At 37.6% G+C, this 19,656-nt stretch overlaps 1 protein-coding gene across 2 annotated transcripts in view; it reads left to right on the top strand.

Moving 5' to 3' along the window:
* Positions 1-19,656, top strand: part of MYO9A (myosin IXA) — a gene marked incomplete at its 5' end in the record, with an annotated part of 231,895 nt that overhangs the window by 161,250 nt on the left and 50,989 nt on the right. For both annotated transcript variants that reach the window (XM_079698961.1, XM_079698962.1), the window contains 5 exons: positions 7,965-8,077; positions 11,496-11,638; positions 14,505-14,728; positions 15,216-15,332; positions 17,101-17,289. In XM_079698961.1, coding sequence (XP_079555087.1) covers positions 7,965-8,077; positions 11,496-11,638; positions 14,505-14,728; positions 15,216-15,332; positions 17,101-17,289 — 786 coding nt within the window. The remainder of the gene's footprint in view (positions 1-7,964; positions 8,078-11,495; positions 11,639-14,504; positions 14,729-15,215; positions 15,333-17,100; positions 17,290-19,656) is intronic.

Genomic DNA, 19,656 nt, shown 5'->3' with positions numbered 1-19,656 from the left:
ACGCCAGTGGTGGTTTGATAGGGATTGCATTGAATCTGTAGATTGCTTTGGGTAGTAGAGTCATTTTCACAATGCTGATTCTTCCAATCCAAGAACATGGTATATCTCTCCATCTGTTTGTATCATCTTCAGTTTCTTTCATCAGTGTCTTATAGTTTTCTGCATACAGGTCTTGTGTCTCCTTAGGTAGGTTTATTCCTAGGTATTTTATTCTTTTTGTTGCAGTGGTAAATGGGAGTGTTTCCTTAATTTCTCCTTCAGAATTTTCATCATTAGTGTATAGGAGTGCAAAGGTTTCTGTGCATTAATTTTGTATCCCGCTACTTTACCAAATTCATTGATTAGCTCTAGTAGTTTTCTGGTAGCATCTTTAGGATTATGTATGTATAGCATCCGGTCATCTGCAAACAGTGACAGTTTTACTTGTTTTCCGATTTGGATTCCTTTTATTTCTTTTCCTTCTCTGATTGCCGGGGCTAAAACTTCCAAAACTATGTTGAATAATAGTGGTGAGAGTGGGCAACCTTGTCTTGTTCCTATCTTAGTGGAAGTGGTTTCAGTTTTTCACCATTGAGAATGATGTTGGCTGTGGGTTTGTCATATATGCCTTTATTATGTTGAGGTAGCTTCCCTCTTTGCCTGCTTTCTAGAGGGTTTTTATCATAAATGGGTGTTGAATTTTGTCGAAAGCTTTTTCTGCATCTGCTGAGATGATGATATGGTTTTTCTCCTTCAGTTTGTTAATATGGTTTATCACATTGATTGATTTGCATATATTGAAGAATCCTTGCGTTCCTGGGATAAACCCCACTTGATCATGGTGTATGATCCTTTTAATGTGCTGTTGGATTTTATTTGCTAGTATTTTGTTGAGGATTTTTGCATCTATGTTAATCAGTGATATTGGCCTGTAGTTTTCTTTCTTTGTGATATCTTTATCTGGTTTTGGTATCAAGGTGATGGTGGCCTCCTAGAATGAGTTTGGGAGTGTTTGTCCCTCTGCTGTATTTTGGAAGAGTTTGAGAAGGAAGGTTGTTAGCTCTTCTCTACATGTTTGATAGAATTCTCCTGTGAAGCCATCTGGGCCTGGGCTTTTGTCTGTTGGAAGATTTTTTTTTTTTTTTTTTTTTTTTGCGGTACGCGGGCCTCTCACTGTTGTGGCCTCTCCTGCTCCGGATGCGCAGGCTCAGCGGCCATGGCTCACGGGCCCAGCCGCTCCACGGCATGTGGGATCTTCCCGGACCGGGGCACGAACCCACGTCCCCTGCACTGGCAGGCGGACTCTCAACCACTGCGCCACTAGGGAAGCCCCTGTTGGAAGATTTTTTATCATAGTTTCAATTTCAGTTCTTGTGATTGGTCTGTTCGTATTTTATATTTCTTCCTGGTTCACTCTTGGCAGGTTGTGCATTTCTAAGAATTTGTCCATTTCTTCCAGGTTGTCCATTTTATTGGCATAGAGTTGCTTCTAGTAATCTCACATGATCCTTTGAATTTCTGCAGTGTCAGTTGTTACTTCTTCTTTTTCATTTCTAATTCTATTGATTTGAGTCTTCTCCCTTTTTTTCGTGATGAGTCTGGCTAATGGTTTATCAATTTTGTTTATCTTCTCAAAGAACCAGCTTTTATTTTTATTGATCTTTGCTATCATTTCCTTCATTTCTTTTTCATATATTTCTGATCTGATCTTTATGATTTCTTTACTCTGCTAACTTTGGGGTTTTTTTGTTCTTCTTTCTCTAATTGCTTTAGGTGCAAAGTTAGGTTGTTTATTTGAGATGTTTCTTGTTTCTCAAGGTAGGATTGTATTGCTATAAACTTCCCTCTTAGAACTGCTTTTGGTGCCTCCCATAGGTTTTGGGTCGTCATGTCTCCATTGTCATTTGTTTCTAGGTATTTTTTGATTTCCTCTTTGACTTCTTCAGTGATCACTTGGTTATTAAGTAGTGTATTGTTTAGCCTTCATGTGTTTGTAATTTTTACAGATCTTTTTCTGTAATTGATATCTAGTCTCATAGCGTTGTGGTCAGAAAAGATGCTTGATACGATTTCAATTTTCTTAAATTTACGAAGGCTTGATTTGTGACCCAAGATATGATCTATCCTGGAGAATGTTCCATGAGCCCTTGAGAAGAATGTGTATTCTGTTGTTTTTGGATGGAATGTCCTATAAATACCAATTAAGTCCATCTTGTTTAATGTATCATTTAAAGCTTCTGTTTCCTTATTTATTTTCATTTTGGATGACCTGTCCATTGGTGTAAGTGAGGCGTTAAAGGCCCCCACTATTATTGTGTTACTGTCGATTTCCTCTTTTATAGCTGTTAGCCGTTGCCTTATGTATTGAGGTGCTCCTATGTTGGGTGCATGTATATTTATAATTGTTCTGTCACCTTCTTGGATTGATCCCTTGATCATTATGTAGTGTCCTTCCTTGTTCTTGTAACAATCTTTATTTTAATGTCTATTTTATCTGATATGAGTGTAGCTACTCCAGCTTTCTTTTGATTTCCATTTGCATGGAGTATCTTTTTCCATCCCCTCACTTTCAGTCTGTATGTGTCCCTAGGTCTGAAGTGGGTCTCTTGCAGACAGCATATAGATGGGTCTTGTTTTTGTATCTATTCAGCAAGCCTGTGTCTTTTGGTTGGAGCATTTAATCCATTCACATTTAAGGTAATTATCGATATGTATGTTCCTATGATCATTTTCTTAATTGTTTTGGGTTTGTTTTTGTAGATCCTTTTCTTCTCTTGTGTTTCCCACTTAAAGAATATCCTTTAGCATTTGTTGTAGAGCTGGTTTGGTGGTGCTGAATTCTCTTAGCTTTTTCTTGTCTGTAAAGCTTTTGATTTCTCCATCGAATCTGAATGAGATCCTTGCTGGGTAGAATAATCTTGTTTGTAGATTCTTCCTTTTCATCACATTAAGTATATCATACCACTCCCTTCTGGCTTGTAGAGCTTCTGCTGAGAAATGAGCTGTTAACCTTATGGGAGTTCCCTTGTATGTTATTTTTCGTTTTTCCCTTGTTGCTTTCAGTAATTTTTCTTTGTCTTTATTTTTGTAAAATTGATTGCTATGTGTCTCCGAGTGTTCCTTCTTGGGTTTATCCTGTATGGGACTCTCTGCGCTTCCTAGACTTGGGTGGCTATTTCCTTTCCCATGTTAGGGAAGTTTTCGACTATAACCTCTTCAAATATTTTCTCTGTTCCTTTCTCTCTCTCTTCTCCTCCTGGGACCCCTATAATGCGAATGTTGTTGTTTAATGTCCCAGAGGTCTCTTAGGCTGTCTTCATTTCTTATTTCTTTATTCTGTTCCGCAGCAGTGAATTCCACCATTCTGCCTTCCAGGTCACTTATCTGTTCTTCTGCCTCAGTTATTCTGCTATTGATTCCTTCTAGTGTAGTTTTCATTTCAGTTATTGTATTGTTCATCCCTGTTTGTTTGTTCTTTAATTCTTCTAGGTCTTTGTTAAACATTTCTTTTTTTTTTTTTTTTTTTTTTTTTTTGTGGTACGCGGGCCTCTCACTGTTGTGGCCTCTCCCGTTGCGGAGCACAGGCTCCGGATGCGCAGGCTCAGCAGCCATGGCTCACGGGCCCAGCCGCTCCACGGCATATGGGATCCTCCCAGACCGGGGCACGAACCCGTATCCCCTGCATCGGCAGGCGGACTCTCAACCACTGCGCCACCAGGGAGGCCCTGTTAAACATTTCTTGCATCTTCTCGATCTTTGCGTCCATTAGTTTTCCGAGGTCCTGGATCATCTTCACTATCATTATTCTGAATTCTTTTTCTGGAAGGTTGCTTATCTCCACTTCATTTAGTTGTTTTTCTGGGGTTTTATCTTGTCCCTTCCTCTGGTACATAGCCCTCTGCCTTTTCATTTGTCTGTCTTTCTGTGAATGTGGTTTTTGTGCCACAGACTGCAGGGTTCTAGTTCTTCTTGCTTCTGCTGTCTGCCCTCTGGTGGATGAGGCTATCTAAGAGGCTTGATGGGAGGGACTGGTGGTGGGTAGAGCTGACTGTTGCTCTGGTGGGCAGAGCTCAGCAAAACTTTAATCTACTTGATTGTTGATGGGTGGGGCTCCAACAGTAGCAGGTAGGTCTGGTTCAGCCTCCCCTGGGGTCACTGCTCCTTCCCCTGGGTCCCGACTCGCACACTACTTTGTGTGTGCCCTCCAAGAGTGGAGTCTCTGTTTCCCCCAGTCCTGTCAAAGTCCTGCAGTCAGTTCCCACTAGGCTTCAAAGTCTGATTATCTAGGAATTCCTCCTCCCATTGCCAGACCCCTAGGTTGGGAAGCCTGACGGGGGGCTCAGAACCTTCACTCCAGTGGGTAGACTTCTGTGGTATAAGTGTTCTCCAGTTTGTGAGTCATCCACCTAGCAGTTACAGGGTTTGATTTTACTGTGATTGCGCCCCTCCTACCGTCTCATTGTGGCTTCTCTTTTGTCTTTGGATGTGGGGTATCTTCTTTGGTGAGTTCCAGTGTCTTCCTGTCAATGATTGTCCAGCAGCTAGTTGTGATTCTGGTGTTCTCGGAAGAGGGATTGAGAGCACGTCCTTCTACTCTGCCATCTTGGTTCCTCTCCTCATCCCATAGGTTTTGGGTCATTGTGTTTTCATTGTCATTTGTTTCTAGGTATTCTTTGATTTCTTCAGTGATCTCTTGGTTATTTAGTAGTGCATTGTTTAGCCTCCATGTGTTTGTATTTTTCACAGATATTTTTCCTGTAATTGATATCTAGTTTCATAGCGTTGTGGTTGCAAAAGGTGCTTGATATGATTTCAATTTTCTCAAGTTTACCAAGGCTTGATTTATGACCCAAGATATGATCTATCCTGGAGAATGTTCCATGAGCACTTGAGAAGCAAGTGTATTCTGTTAGTTTTGAATGGAATGTCCTATAAATATCAATTAAGTCCATCTTGTTTAATGTGTCATTTAAAGCTTGTGTTTCCTTACTATTTTCATTTTGGATGATATGTCCTTTGGTGAAAATGGGGTGTTAAATTCCCCTAGTATGTTTGTGTTACTGTTGATTTCCCCTTTTATGGCTGTTAGCATTTGCCTTATGTATTGAGGTGCTGCTATGTTGGGTGCAAAAATATTTACAATTGTTATATCTTCTTCTTGGATCGATCCCTTGGTCATTATGTAGTGTCCTTCTTTGTCTCTTGTAATAGTCTTTATTTTAAAGTCTATTTTGTCTAATATGAGTATTGCTACTCCAGCTTTCTTTTGATTTTCATTTGCATGGAATATCTTTTTCCATCCCCTCACTTTCAGTCTGTATGTGTCCCTAGGTCTGAAGTGGGTCTCTTGTAGACAGCATATATGTGGGTCTTGTTTTTGTATCCATTCAGCCAGTCTGTGTCTTTTGGCGGGAGCATTTAATCCATTTACATTTAAAGTAATTATCGATATGTATGTTCCTATTACCATTTTCTTAATTGTTTTGGGTTTGTTATTGTAAATCTGTTCCTTCTTTTGTGTTTCCTGCCTAGAAGTTCCTTTAGCATTTGTTGTAAAGCTGGTTTGGTGGCGCTGAATTCTCTTAACTTTTGCTTGTCTATAAAGGTTTTAATTTCTCTGTCAAATCTGAATGAGATCCTTGCTGGGTAGAGTAATCTTGGCTGAGGTTTTTCCCTTTCCTCACTTTAAATATGTCCTGTCGCTCCCTTCTGACTTGCAGAGTTTCTGTTGAAAGATCAGCTGTTAACCTTATGGTGTTTCCCTTGTATGTTATTTGTTGTTTTTCCGTTGCTGCTTTTAATATTTTTTCTTTGTGTTTAATTTTTGATAGTTTTATTAATATGTGTCTTGGTGTGTTTCTCCTTAGATTTATCCTGTATGGGAGTGTCTGTGCTTCCTGAAGTTGATTGACTATTTCCTTTCCCATATTAGGGAAGTTTTCAACTATAATGTCTTCAAGTACTTTCTTAGTCCATTTCTTTTACTCTTCTTCTTCTGGGACCCCTATAATTCGAATGTTGGTGCGTTTAATGTTGTCCCAGAGATCTCTAAGACTGTGCTCAATTCTTTTCATTCTTTTTTCTTTATTCTGCTCTGCAGTCGTGATTTCCTCTATTTTTATCTTCCAGGTCACTTATATGTTCTTCTGCCTCAGTTATTCTGCTATTGAGTCCATCTCTAGAACTGTTAATTTCATTTATTGTGTTGTTCATCATTGTTTGTTTGCTCTTTAGTACTTTTAGTTTCTTGTTAAATGTTTCTTGTATTTTTTCCATTCTATTTCCAAGATTTTGGATCATCTTTACTATCATTACTCTGAATTCTTTTTCAGGTAGACTGCCTATTTCCTCTTCATTTATTTGGTCTCGTGGGCTTTTACCTTGCTCCTTCATCTGCTGTTTGTGTCTCTGTCTTCTCATTTTGCTTAACTTACTGTGTTTGGGGTCTCGTTTTCGCTGGCTGCAGGTTCGTAGTTCCTGTTGTTTTTGGTGTCTGCCCCCAGTGGCTAAGGTTGGTTCAGTGGGTTGTGTAGGCTCCCTGGTGGAGGGGACTGGTGCCTGTGTTCTTCTGGATGAAGCTGGATCTTGTCTTTCTGGAGGGCAGGACCATGTCGGGTGGTGTGTTCTGGGGTGTCTGCGACCTTAGTATGATTTTAGGCAGCCTCTCTGCTAATGGGTGGAGTTTTGTTCCTGTCTTGGTCGTTGTTTGGCATAGGGTGTCCAGCACTGTAGCTTGCTGGTTGTTGCGTGGAGCTGGGTCTTAGCATTGTGATGGAGGTCTCTGGGAGAGCTTTCACCGTTTGATATTACGTGGAGCTGGGGAGGTCTCTGGTTGATCAATGTCCTGAACTTGGCTTTCCCACCTCAGAGGCACAGGCCTGACACCTAGCCGGAGCAGGAAGACCCTGTCAGCCACATGGCTGGTCTCCACTTCTGCTGGTGTTGAGGTTCACACCTCTAGCCTTTTGTTGGAGTCACCCCACCGATAAAGACAGGACCCTCAGCAGCCGATTGTTGGCAGGTGGATTCTTAACCACTGCACCACCAGTGAAGTCCCTGTTTCATATTATTTTGTCTAAGTTTTCCTTTTATTTTGTTTTTGTCTTTGGTTGTTTCAGGCAAGAGTATAGAACAGGTTCTTGTTACTCCATCTTGGCCAGAAGCAGATCTGTTCTTTAAATTTAACAGTTCAGGATATTTGCTATTTCTGTTGATAAGGCCATAGTCATGCAGACCAAAAGGTTAAAGAAAAGATTATAACTGTAGAAAAATGAAATATTAGAAAAATGACTTGAATAGGTAACAAGAAATTCTGTCCTCCAAATGGTATTGTCTTTAAAGGGGCACATTGTAAACAAATGGAGCAAGAGTTATCAATTGAAATTCAGGTCCTTTTTATAGCTATGTAAGTTGTTCATAATTTAAACCATTAGTGAGTATAATGATATTTTATTCTTTGGTCTTTTGGTTTTTCTTATCTTCCTGTGTTCTAGCTCTTTTAAACCCTTAACTGTATATAAAAATCTATAATAGCAAGTTAGCCATAAAAATAATTATCATCTTTTTAGGGACAAATAAAAGAAGGTATGAAAAACTATGCTTAGTATTCTAGATTTATCAGGTCCTGGATCTTTTGTCTCTATCTTTAGATGGTTTTGATTTTTTTCTTACTTTTCCACTTGATGTTCTTTTTTTTCTTTCACCCTACTTGATATTCTTTGTTAAATTGTTGGAAAACATGAGCTGGTAGTTCCTGTTTAGCATTTTCATTGACCCAAGTTCTCTTTACTTCAGATTACTGTATGAAGTTAATGGAGTTTTTAGAGGTTTTTTTATTTGAATGCATCTCTGAGTAATATGAATGTATTTTTGAATGTTTTTAATAGGTGTAATTCTCAAATAATTCTATAACCTGAGTTTTAATTACAGTGCTATGATATAATTACTTGGTTTTAAGGTCTTCTTTACATATGTAATTATTACAGACATCACAGCGTTTTTCCTCAGTTGATGAAGAAGCGAAGCTTCATAAGACCATGTCTCAAGGAGAGATTACGAAGTTGGCAGTGAGACAGAAGGCTTCAGATTCAGATATAAGGTATAAAGCATACACTGACTGTTAATAGGGGTAATATAATTTTATTTACTAATAGACCATAGTTAAATACTGAGCATCTTTTTAAAACCATAATTGATAGAATAGCTATCAATTTTAAAAGTTTTGAAATTTATTTTTCAACAAATACTAAGTACCTACTGTGTGACAGTAGCATAAATAATTCAGATATATATAATGAGCTTTGTCTTTTTATATGTTTAACACTGTGATTTGGGCAAAGTCTTTACATCATTATATGACTTAGGATTTTTGGTTGTAAAAGAAAAGAGATTAGACCAGTTTAGATTGAAAATATTTTCCAGTTTTGGACTTGGATTCTGTTCTGAGTTAAGTGTTTTACAAATGGAATTGGAAAAGACTTTCAGGAAAGAACTCTGTTCTCTTTAGGAGAGTATATGAAGTTTTTATTTATCAAGAATATGTCTTTGTCCCTTACTGTGTTATATAAGGCAATTGGGCCCTCAGTGAACACTTCAATATCTCATTGAAATCTATCTGGTTCATAACCCTATTAAAGATCACTTTCTCAATGACTGTAGAGGCATAATCCAAGGTAATCCAAATCTAGAGCAGATTATGCTGGAGATCAAGTTTTGGGAAACAAAATGTAACATAGAAAAAACATACAGGTGGAGATAGCAGATTAACTATATAAATTTAATTTCCACATCCTCCTAAAATAACAAAACCTATACAGGCCAAAAACAACAGGAGACAGCAATAATAAAACAGGAGACAGCAATAATAAAAATGGAGACAGCAGTAATAAAAACGTGGAATCCAAAAAGTAGATAGACAAATTTTAAATGTCTTTATAGATAGGAGAAAGTTGAATCCTAAACCAACTGGGTAAAACTGAGAAAGAAGCATCTGGCTGACTGGTCTTCCCCAATCCTAGCAGAAAACAGGAGATTTATTTTCTGGAAAGGATAAAACAGAAGATTTCTGCACTTGGAGGTAACCAGATACAGTTGAGGATTGGGGTACATATTTGGAACAGGGAGATTTAATGAATGTTTACATACTGAATGTTAAGATCCCCCAGATTTTTTTCTGTATTCAGCTTCCACGTTTCACATACCCTCTAAGCAGATGATTCAAAGAGTCTTTGGGACTTCCATCCAACCCTCATGGAAAGACCTAAAGATATTGCTATCAGGGGCTCTCCCTACAAATTGGACCAGCCAGATAACCCTACAAGGACGACCACAGTTTGGAAGCCCCACCAATGCACACTAGACCTTCCAAGAAGCTTGTTTATACCCTACTTTTGATCACCACACATTTGAGGAGACATCGGAAGTGAAAGAATCTAAAACTAATGGATAAAATACAACTTGGAAGCAATAAACTATACAGGGGAAAGAAAACTTCAAGACAGACAAATACAACTATCAATAGACCTTCTGCATAAATAAATATAACTACATTCATGAAACCAAACAGAATACTTTAAAGGGAAACATTCATAATAAAAAGTATTTGAAAATTGAAACTGTGATAGCATGTAGAAGTCAGAAGAGTTAGAAAGAAAGTTGAGGACATCTGTCAGAAAGTTGAGTCAAAAGACAAAGGGATAGAAGAGACAAGAAAAAATAGGAAAATTAGAGGATCAGTTTGGGACATCCAGTGACCCACTGATAGGAGCTCTGGAAAGATAGGACAAAGTAAAAATAAAGTAATTCAAATAAATTTCATGGAACTGAAGGACTTGAGTTTCTATAGATTGAAAGGACCCCCTGAGGGCCCAACATAATGAATGATGGTGAAAGTAGCTTTTCAAGTGATGGTTGTACAGCAGTCACTGAGGGAACCATGCCAGATTAGAGCAGGTTAGATGGCTCTGGGAAAGATTTCTTCAAGAACATGGAACTGATGTTGTACCTACTATGTTTCAACATGTTGAGAGGAGATACTCACAAATGGGGAGACACTTGGAGGTGAATTGGATGCAGGAAAGTGAGCAAATGTAAAACAAAACACTAACTCTAGAAAAATATTGGTTATGGAGGGTACTGTATGTCCCAGTTGTGAATATTATTTACAGAGTAAAAAAAATAGTGAATACTACTGAAAGAAAATACTGTATATTGATCTAACTAAAATTACGATATTCTGTTGCAGGGATGTCTGTGTTTGTGGAGAGTATAGAACTGGAGTGTTGGAATATGCTTAATTATTATTTGTGGTCACAAATATGATAGCATTATAAGTATGGTAAATATTAAAAGAATCAGTTAAATAAATTCAAAAGGGTTGCTCTAGGGAGCAGAAAAGGAATGAGAATGGCAGGAGAATGCTATCATTTGTAACAAGTCTTGTAGAATAATTTCCCTTTATACTATATGGATGTATAGGATTAGTAATAAGCTATTAGAAAAAGAAGGAAGCATGGATAAAAGAACATGGGCTTCAAAAGCAGACAGACCTGATTTTTTTTTTTTTTTTTTTTTTTTTTGTGATACGCGGGCCTCTCACTGTTGTGGCCTCTCCCGTTGCGGAGAACAGGCTCCGGACACGCAGGCTCAGTGGCCATGGCTCATGCCCAGCCGCTCCGCGGCATGTGGGATCCTCCCGGACCGGGGCACGAACCCGTGTCCCCTGCATCGGCAGGTGGACTCTCAACCACTGCGCCACCAGGGAAGCCCCAGACCTGATTTTAACTTCCATCTCCATCAGCCCTCTGAGCCTCAGGTTGCTCATGTGTAAAGTTAGGATAAAAATACCTATTTATCATGGTAGTTGTGAAAAGAAGGCATCATAAGTAAGGCATAGTGCCTGGCTCCTAGTCGATGCTCAAAAAAAAAGGAACCAACAAATTAATGTACAAGTAAGTCTCCTAATACAAGGTTAGGATACATACTATATGGTCAGTAAATGTGAACTGTTATTATCTCAGGATGTTTCCTTGATTTATATGATGGGAGAGAGTATATAAGCACTAAGAATGAGGCAATATAGAGCATAGTAGGTGTGATTCTCAACTTTGTTACTCACTGGCTGTATAACCTTGGGAAAGTTACCTAATGTTTAAGCTACCAGTTTTTCACCTGAAAAACAGTTATGGTTTGAATGTAAACTTGTTGTTATAGTTAATTAAGGTAATTCTATATAAGCACTTGTACCTGGAGCATGATAACAACTCAAATAAATGGTGGTTTTTGTTAACATCCCTGAGTCTCATTATTTCTGTATTCAAGATGAGGAAACTATCATTTACCCTCCAGATGAAGTTTACATGTACAATTGAAGATTAAATACGACTAAACTTAACTGTGGAGGTTAAATGAATTAATTCACACGAAAGGTGTTTATATAACTTAAAGTGACGTACAGATATTGTCAATAGGACATGCTAATTTCCATTGTTACTTTTTTTTTTTTTTTTTGTAAACAGACCTCAGAGAGCTAAGATGAGATTCTGGGCCAAAGGGAAACAAGGGGAGAAGAAGACTACCAGAGTGAAACCTGCCACCCATTCGGAGGTTTCGGCACTCTTTGCTGGCTCAGATATGATTCCAGCTCATCAGTTTCCAGATGGTAAAAATGGACAAAGGGTGGAGATTGTCTTCATAATTTCTGTTTACTCTTTCTGAAAGTTTACTATCCCTCTAATATTTGTAATGGTAATCCTGTTGGTGAGATATTCTAATGAGATAGGACCAAGATTGTTAAGTCCCTCCTTAACTAACAGATAATTATAAAATTAAATTTTACCTATAAAAGAAGTTTCAGGGAAATGTGGCACAAAACAGTGAAGTAACAACGACTTCAAGAATGATTGTGAATCTTCGATTAGCCTCAGTTTTCTAAAGTGTAAAAATCTAACCATCATTCATTCACTTAACAAATGTATATTCCTAGTAAAAATTAATGACAGCAGCTAATTTTTGAGTGCTTACTACATACAAGGCACTGTACTAAGCATATTGTATGTATTAACTCCATTGATCCTCACAACAATTTTTTGAGGTTGGTATGATTATTATTCCCAGTTTATAGATAAGAAAGCTGAGACACAGAGAGTTATTTGCTTATACACGTATAGCAATTGGCAGAGCTGAGATTTGAATTCAGGCAGTCCAGCTCCAGAGTCCGTATTCATAACCATTGTGCTAAAGTACCTATTATATGTTCCTGGGACTTTATAGTGGTAGCTGTTATTTTAACTTTTGGGGCATCAATCATAGCACATTAGAAAATACCCAACAGTTAGTTCATCTGTTGAGATATGGCCTTTCTAAATGCTAGAATTATTAACTCTCCAAGGATTCCAATAGTCCCAGTATTAGAAGATTAGCCCATTCTTCCCAAGCCCTTTGCTCAAGTATGTATGAACGTTTTTAATTACCATGTAAAGATGCCAGCTATCTTAAACAGGGATATACATCAGAGGTGGATGTGTAGTAATGAGTGGGTAAAATACCGGTGGGTGGACGAAATATCAGTATTGAATAAAATAGAAAGAGGCCCTAGGAAGAAAGTTATTATCTCTAAGAAGAGATAGAACAGGCCCAGTTAAAATAAGTAAACAAAACTTCTCACATCTAGAATGAGATAAAAATAAAGGGACAAAGGATAAGATAAAGGGAGGAAAGATCAAGTTTCACATGGGAATGGATCAGCCAGAGCGGAGGCATCTGTGTGTCAAAGGAAAAACTGGGGGCTTCCCTGGTGGCGCAGTGGTTGAGAGTCCGCCTGCTGATGCAGGGGACACGGGCTCGTGCCCTGGTCCGGGAAGATCCCACATGCTGTGGAGCGGCTGGGCCCGTGAGCCATGGCCGCTGAGCCTGCGCGTCCGGAGCCTGTGCTCCACAAAGGGAGAGGCCACAACAGTGAGAGGCCCGCGTACAGCAAAAAAAAAAAAAAAAAAAGGAAAAACTGGTAGAAATTTAATTAGAACCCTGTTTTTCTGTCTTGTGGCTTTGCTCCTATCACTTTGCAAACTGATATGGATAAAACCAGTAGTAAATGAAGTGAATACTACAGGTTCAGTTTGGAAAATTTGGAATTCCTAAGAGGATCAATTCGTTTTATCTTATCTGGTTTATAGTAGTCATTCTAAATTTTTCATATTTCACAGTTATATTCTCCACTGCTGATTTCCAAGAAGGAATTAGGAAGCTCTTTGGTTGAAGTATATATTATTAGCAGACTTCATTGTGTGTTTGCTTAATAAGGATACATGTATAAAAATTGATTGTAGCCTTTTTATTTATCTTTGGGTAGAAATTTATTAAGGTAGCCCTTGTTTTTAATGCTGAAATTGGATTATGGACAGTTTATTTAGTAAGTATTATTTCTTTTAGTATAAAGAACGATATTGACTTTGCTAAATGAAATAATTAGATACTTGTATATCTAGGTTATATAATGGAATTAATATTAGTTGACACCAATTTGAATATACTTATATCCTATATCTTTATAATTTTTATTCTGGTGTCATATCTCAAGTTTGTTTCACTTCCTGCCTAAGGTGGCATTTAGCAAGTAGGAGGCTATTTTTTTTCCTTTATTGTCAGAATTAGCTTTTAGATGGAATGAGGATATACCATTGGATAGAAGGTAAGGTAAATATATGTGGGGAAAACATATGTGAAATGGGGCCAGCTTTCTCATCAAGCCCCAGGTAGTTGTTGGCAAATCCAGTGTAGTTCTAGATTATAATGGAGTACATGGAACCCAATTTCTCTGGTGTAAACAATTGCAGAGAAAATTTCTTGTGTTTTCCAATATTATATACAGAGCTAGTTAATTCCAGGAATTATCTGAGAAATTCATAGAGTTATTTGGGAAATATGTGTGAAAATCCTAAATAGCAAAGAGACACAGGCAGAAGTGAACCAGTTGAGTTACCTGGTTCCCTAAATAGAGGTTGCCAGCCTAACACCAGATATTGTCACAGGAGCATTTATGGCTTTAGACCCTAGTAAACAAATAGTAATAATTATCAAACTTCACTGGTTTATTGGATTTGTATATAGCTGAATGTTCTTTCAAACAGATATAGTAAAGCAATGACTGGGTTAATAGTCAGCATTTAACATGCTAGTGTGATTGTGTACTCTTCTTTCTTTTCTTTGGGACTGAGGTCTTTGGGATCCAGGCTTCAGTTCTACAAGACACTTCCATCCAGTTTTTCAGTATCAGACCTCATCTCTTTGGGAGACGTGATAGAATTTCCCATTGAAAAGTGATAATTCTTAAATACATTTTCTGTACAAATGTACAATCTGGATTTACTGCCTAACTGCCTGAACTTAAACATTAATGTTACTTTACTTTTCAGATATTTACATGTTTCCTTCAGTGGCTTACTAAAGGAACTTAAAAAGAAGGATGTAGAGGTTTCAGTATTTTTACTAAAAGAAATTTTTTTTGGACACTCTATCTTGATTTATAGAATTATCTCAGAATCAGCCAACACCTCCTTTGAGTCCAGAATTGCCTGGGAGTTGCCGGAAGGAGTTCAAAGAGAACAAAGAGCCTTCTCCAAAGGCAAGGCGCAAGCGAAATGTGAAGATCAGCAGCGTGGCTTTGGAGTCTATGCATTGGCAAAATGACTCTGTCCAGATCATAGCAAGTGCCAGTGATTTAAAAAGCATGGATGAATTTCTTCTGAAAAAGGTACCCTTTGCCTCAGGCCCCTGAGCAGCTTTGACTGTGGAATGCTTGTATATCAGGATATGCCCCCTAAAGGATATATGCTTCAGTAAGTTAGAGAGTCTGTTTCTTTACCAGAAAGGTGCAAATAATAGGATTTGTATGAGTTAGACTGCGTAGACAGGATTTAAAGTTTTAGGCTTTACTGTTGACTTCAGTTTTACCATAACTGTCATGTTGCATTCTGTATGGGAAGGTGAGGCTTGTCATTGCACACTTTCAGTTGTCTTTTTGGTAGCAGAACTGTGGAATCATACAATGTTAGAAGGGACTTTAGAAATCATCTAGTAGTAATAAAACTTTGGCTATCTGGTCATGCTTTTATCGGGGTTCCATGATAGTTTGCCCTTTCAGGGCAGTCATTGTTGAAGAAACAGTATGTGTCCAGAGTGGCATTCACTTCTTTTCAGTTTAGTTGATGGTGTACAAAATCTCTTTCTGTGGTCCCCAGATGAATGACCTAGATAATGAAGACAGCAAGAAAGACACACTAGTGGATGTTGTATTTAAAAAAGCTCTGAAAGAATTTCGGCAGAATATCTTCAGCTTTTATTCATCTGCATTGGCGGTAAGTTAAACTGTGTCAGGAGATATTCAGAAGTTTAACATATGAAAAATTTGACAATGCCATAAAAAATAATACAGGGGCCGTGTTCAACTAGAGATTTCTCCAGTGTCTTCTTTTTGTTTTAGGGATAGATAGGGAAAAGCATACTGACTGATCTCAGATTAATAGCATTCTCAAATTTCCTTGAGCAGTTTTTTTTTTCCCCTGTTATAGGTATATTTTCATCTTAAGGTATTGAATTCAGATATTCTAGGTATGATTCTTTTTCATCCAGTGGCTCTTGACTATTTTTTTTTTTTTTTTTTTTTTTGCTGTAATGGGCCTCTCACTGTTGTGGCCTCTCCCGTTGCGGAGCGCAGGCTCCGGACGCGCAGGCTCAGTGGCCATAGCTCACGGGCCCAGCCGCTCCGCGGCATGTGGGATCCTCCCGGACCGGGGCACGAACCCATGTCCCCTGCATCGGCAGGCGGACTCCCAACCACTGCGCCACCAGGGAAGCCCCATCTCTTGACTATTTTGACTTCTCATGATCCTTTTAGCTCTGGCTCCAGCTTCTAATTCTCATTTGTGTTGGAGTTATTATACTTTTTTATTCAGTAGAATTAGAGCAGTTTATGTTCACCAATTTCTATATATGAGTTTGTATCACTTTCAGATTTACCTATACTTTCATATGATGTTGGTCATGGTTTAGAAAATTTATTATTGGTGCTAAAGTATATAATAATTAATACTTTTGATCTATAGAATCTTTATTGGTATCTGAATTGTCATATTTATTCTATAAAAATAATTTGTATTTAATTGGTTTTTCTTTGTTCAACCTGTAATTTAATGTGTAAAGAGAAATCAGGAGAACTTTCCTATGTATATTCTACTCAGTATAAGATTTTTTTGCCTTTTAAAAATAGGAACCATGCAGTCTTAGAGAGCAATAATTTCAAGACCATAATAAAGTAGTAATCAGGCTATGGCAAATGACTAGGTTTGGGTAGAGACAATGTTGGCCATATTTTTCTAATCCTGCTAACTGCTTGTCATGCTTCATACCTTTATTTTCTAGGTTAGGGACCAATATACTTTGTATCACATAGGAAGAGCCAACGTTATGAAATAGAGCTTAATAGTGGTTTTCTAACCCTGGATCAAAGAGGTTCAACTTCTAATTCTGAGGAGGTGAAAGAGAAATACATTTTAAATGTATATAATACATTTTGGTCATTTAAATGCTGTTTTTTTTCTTTCTCATGAAGACTCCACACCTCATTTAAATAAGTTAAAAGGAATTCCATGTAGATTCCTTTGCAAGAAATATGGTGTTATTCTAAGCATGTCATTCTTCTTTGGAAAAATGAATCAAAGTAAAGGTTGCCTGATGTTTCACTAGGCAAGAATTCAGGTATTCACTTTTTCAGTTTTAGAGTGGAACTATCTAAACAAGGTTCATTTCTGGGGATAGGTAATTAAGAGGGATGCAAATAATCTTTATAGCTAAATATAGTTAAAAATTCCCAGGGCCTTCTCCAATTATTACATTGTTTAAACTGTTAGGTATTTTACTAAAATTTAGCAGGTTTTATTCTGCAGACATTCCATAGTAGAGTGGAAATTTACAAATACCACATGACCTCATGGACATGTCCATTAGAAAGTGTATCAGGATCCTAATTTTTATTCAAAATAACTACCCAATAAAAATTGGATCAGTCTTCTATATATAAAGAATTTCTTCATAAAACCTTACATTTCTTCTCTTATTGCTTATTAGATAGATGATGGGAAAAGTATACGGTATAAAGACCTCTACGCACTATTTGAACAGATTTTGGAAAAGACCATGAGGCTTGAGCAGCGTGATTGGAGTGAATCTCCAGTCAGAGTTTGGGTCAACACTTTTAAAGTGTTTTTAGATGAATATATGAATGAATTCAAGACTCTGGAATATATACCCACAAAGGTAAATATATTTTGATTTCTAAAAGGATTCAGTTATGAATTCTTCTTAAGAGTCTGGGACATCTGGTATTTGAGAAAAACATTACAGTGAACATGTCAGCTACTTTAGCACTACTTTAGATCCAGCAAACTCCATTCTGTCCTAAAAGTTCATCAGACTGTATTATCAAAGCCTTCTGCCATTAATATATTCTTCACTGAGTTAAAATATAATGTTGTGCCATTAAGATTATACCCTCAGCTTTGATAGAGGTCAGTACATAAATTTCCTTTTGAAAAACAGAGGTTAAAGACGTGATTCGTTGTATCATCTAGTGGCCTTTATGTAAGGACCCACGAATTATATTTCTCCTTGAATTAGGTTTTAGGAAAATGTATGTTTCTGAAAATCTATATAATAGTAATAATAAACTTTATTTATTGAGTACCAGGAATTATACTAGGTGTTTGATATTTTATTTACTTCTTGCTTCAGCCCTATTAAATAATTATTATGAAATTCTTATTACAGAAGAGATAGTAGGCTTAGAGAAGGTTGTCAGTGTGTTTCCTTTTAGTACCCCAGCTGAAATAATTAGGTATCTGATTATTAGGTAGCAGGAATACTATTAATCCTTCTTATTGTCTCCCATTTTATTTTCAGTTATTCTGATTTATGTATATTTAGATTTATAAAACATTTGAAATCATTTTGAAGTAATCAGATATAAATAAATCCTTGAAAATTCTTCTATTCTACATCTAAATTGGGGTCTTATGTTATGCAGAAGAAGATTCTTACTAGGCTTATACTGCCTTCTTTTGTAATTTTAAAAGATTAGATTGAGATTGTTCTCTACTATGGCTAACAGGAAACGTCATATGTAAAAGAACTTTTCCATGTCCCAGATGATACCTTTTTTAAAAAAATTTATTTATTTATTTATTTATTTATTTTTGGCTGCGTCTTCGTTGCTGCGTGCAGGCTTTTCTCTAGTTGCAGCGAGCTGGGGCTACTCTTTGTTGTGGTGCGTGGGCTTCTCACTGCACTGGCTTCTCTTCTTGCAAAGCACAGGCCCTAGGTGCGCGGGCTTCAGTAGTTGTGGCTTGCAGGCTCTAGAGCACAGGCTCAGGAGTTGTGGCGCACAAGCTTAGTTGCTCGGCGGCATATGGGTATCTTCCCAGAGCAGGGCTCGAACCCATGTCCCCTGTGTTGGCAGGTGGATTCTTAACCACGGCACCACCAGGAAAGTCCTCCAGATGATGCCTTTTGTTTTTTAATTTAATTTTATTTATTTTTTTTATACAGCAGGTTCTTATTAGTTACCCATTTTATACATATTAGTGTATATATGTCAATCCCAATTTCCCAATTCATCCCACTACCAGCCCCGCCGCCACTTTCCCCCCTTGGTGTCCATACGTTTGTTCTCTACATCTGTGTCTCAATTTCTGCCCTGCAAATGGTTCATCTGTACCATTTTTCTAGGATCCACATATATGCGTTAATATACACTACTTGTTTTTCTCTTTCTGACTTACTTCACTCTGTATGACAGTCTCTAGATCCATCCACGTCTCTACAAATGACCCAATTTCGTTCCATTTTATGGCTGAGTAATATTCCATAGTATATATGTACCACATCTTCTTTATCCATTCGTCTATCGATGGGCATTTAGGTTGCTTCCATGACCTGGCTATCGTAAATAGTGCTGCAGTGAACATTGGGGTGTCTTTTTGAATTATGGTTTTCTCTGGGTATATGCCCAGTAGTGGGATTGCTGGATCATATGGTAATTCTATTTTTAGCTTTTTAAGGAACCTCCATACTGTTCTCATTAGTGGCTGTATCAATTTACATTCCCACCAGCAGTGCAAGAGGGTTCCCTTTTCTTCACACCCTCTCCAGCATTTGTTGTTTGTAGATTTTCTGATGATGCCCATTCTCACTGGTATGAGGTGATACCTCATTGTAGTTTTGATTTGCACTTCTCTAATAATTAGTGATGTTGAGCAGCTTTTCATATGCTTCTTGGCCATCTGTATGTCTTCTTTGGAGAAATGTCTATTTAGGTTTTCTGCCCATTTTTGGATTGGGTTGTTTGTTTCTTTAATATTGAGCTGCATGAGTTGTTTGTGTATTTTAGAGATTAATCCTTTGTCTGTTGATTCGTTTGCGAATATTTTCTCCCATTCTGAGGGTTCTCTTTTCGTCTTGTTTATGGTTTCCTTTGCTGTGCAAAAGCTTTGAAGTTTCATTAGGCCCCATTTGTTTATTTTTGTTTTTATTTCCATTACTCTAGGAGGTGGATCAAAAAAGATCTTGCTGTGATTTATGTCACAGAGTGTCCTTCCTATGTTTTCCTCTAAGAGTTTTATAGTGTCC

This window comes from Hyperoodon ampullatus (assembly GCF_949752795.1).
Source record: "Hyperoodon ampullatus genome assembly, chromosome: 3".
NCBI lineage: Eukaryota > Metazoa > Chordata > Mammalia > Artiodactyla > Ziphiidae > Hyperoodon > Hyperoodon ampullatus.
This window is presented reverse-complemented; position numbering and strand designations above follow the sequence as displayed.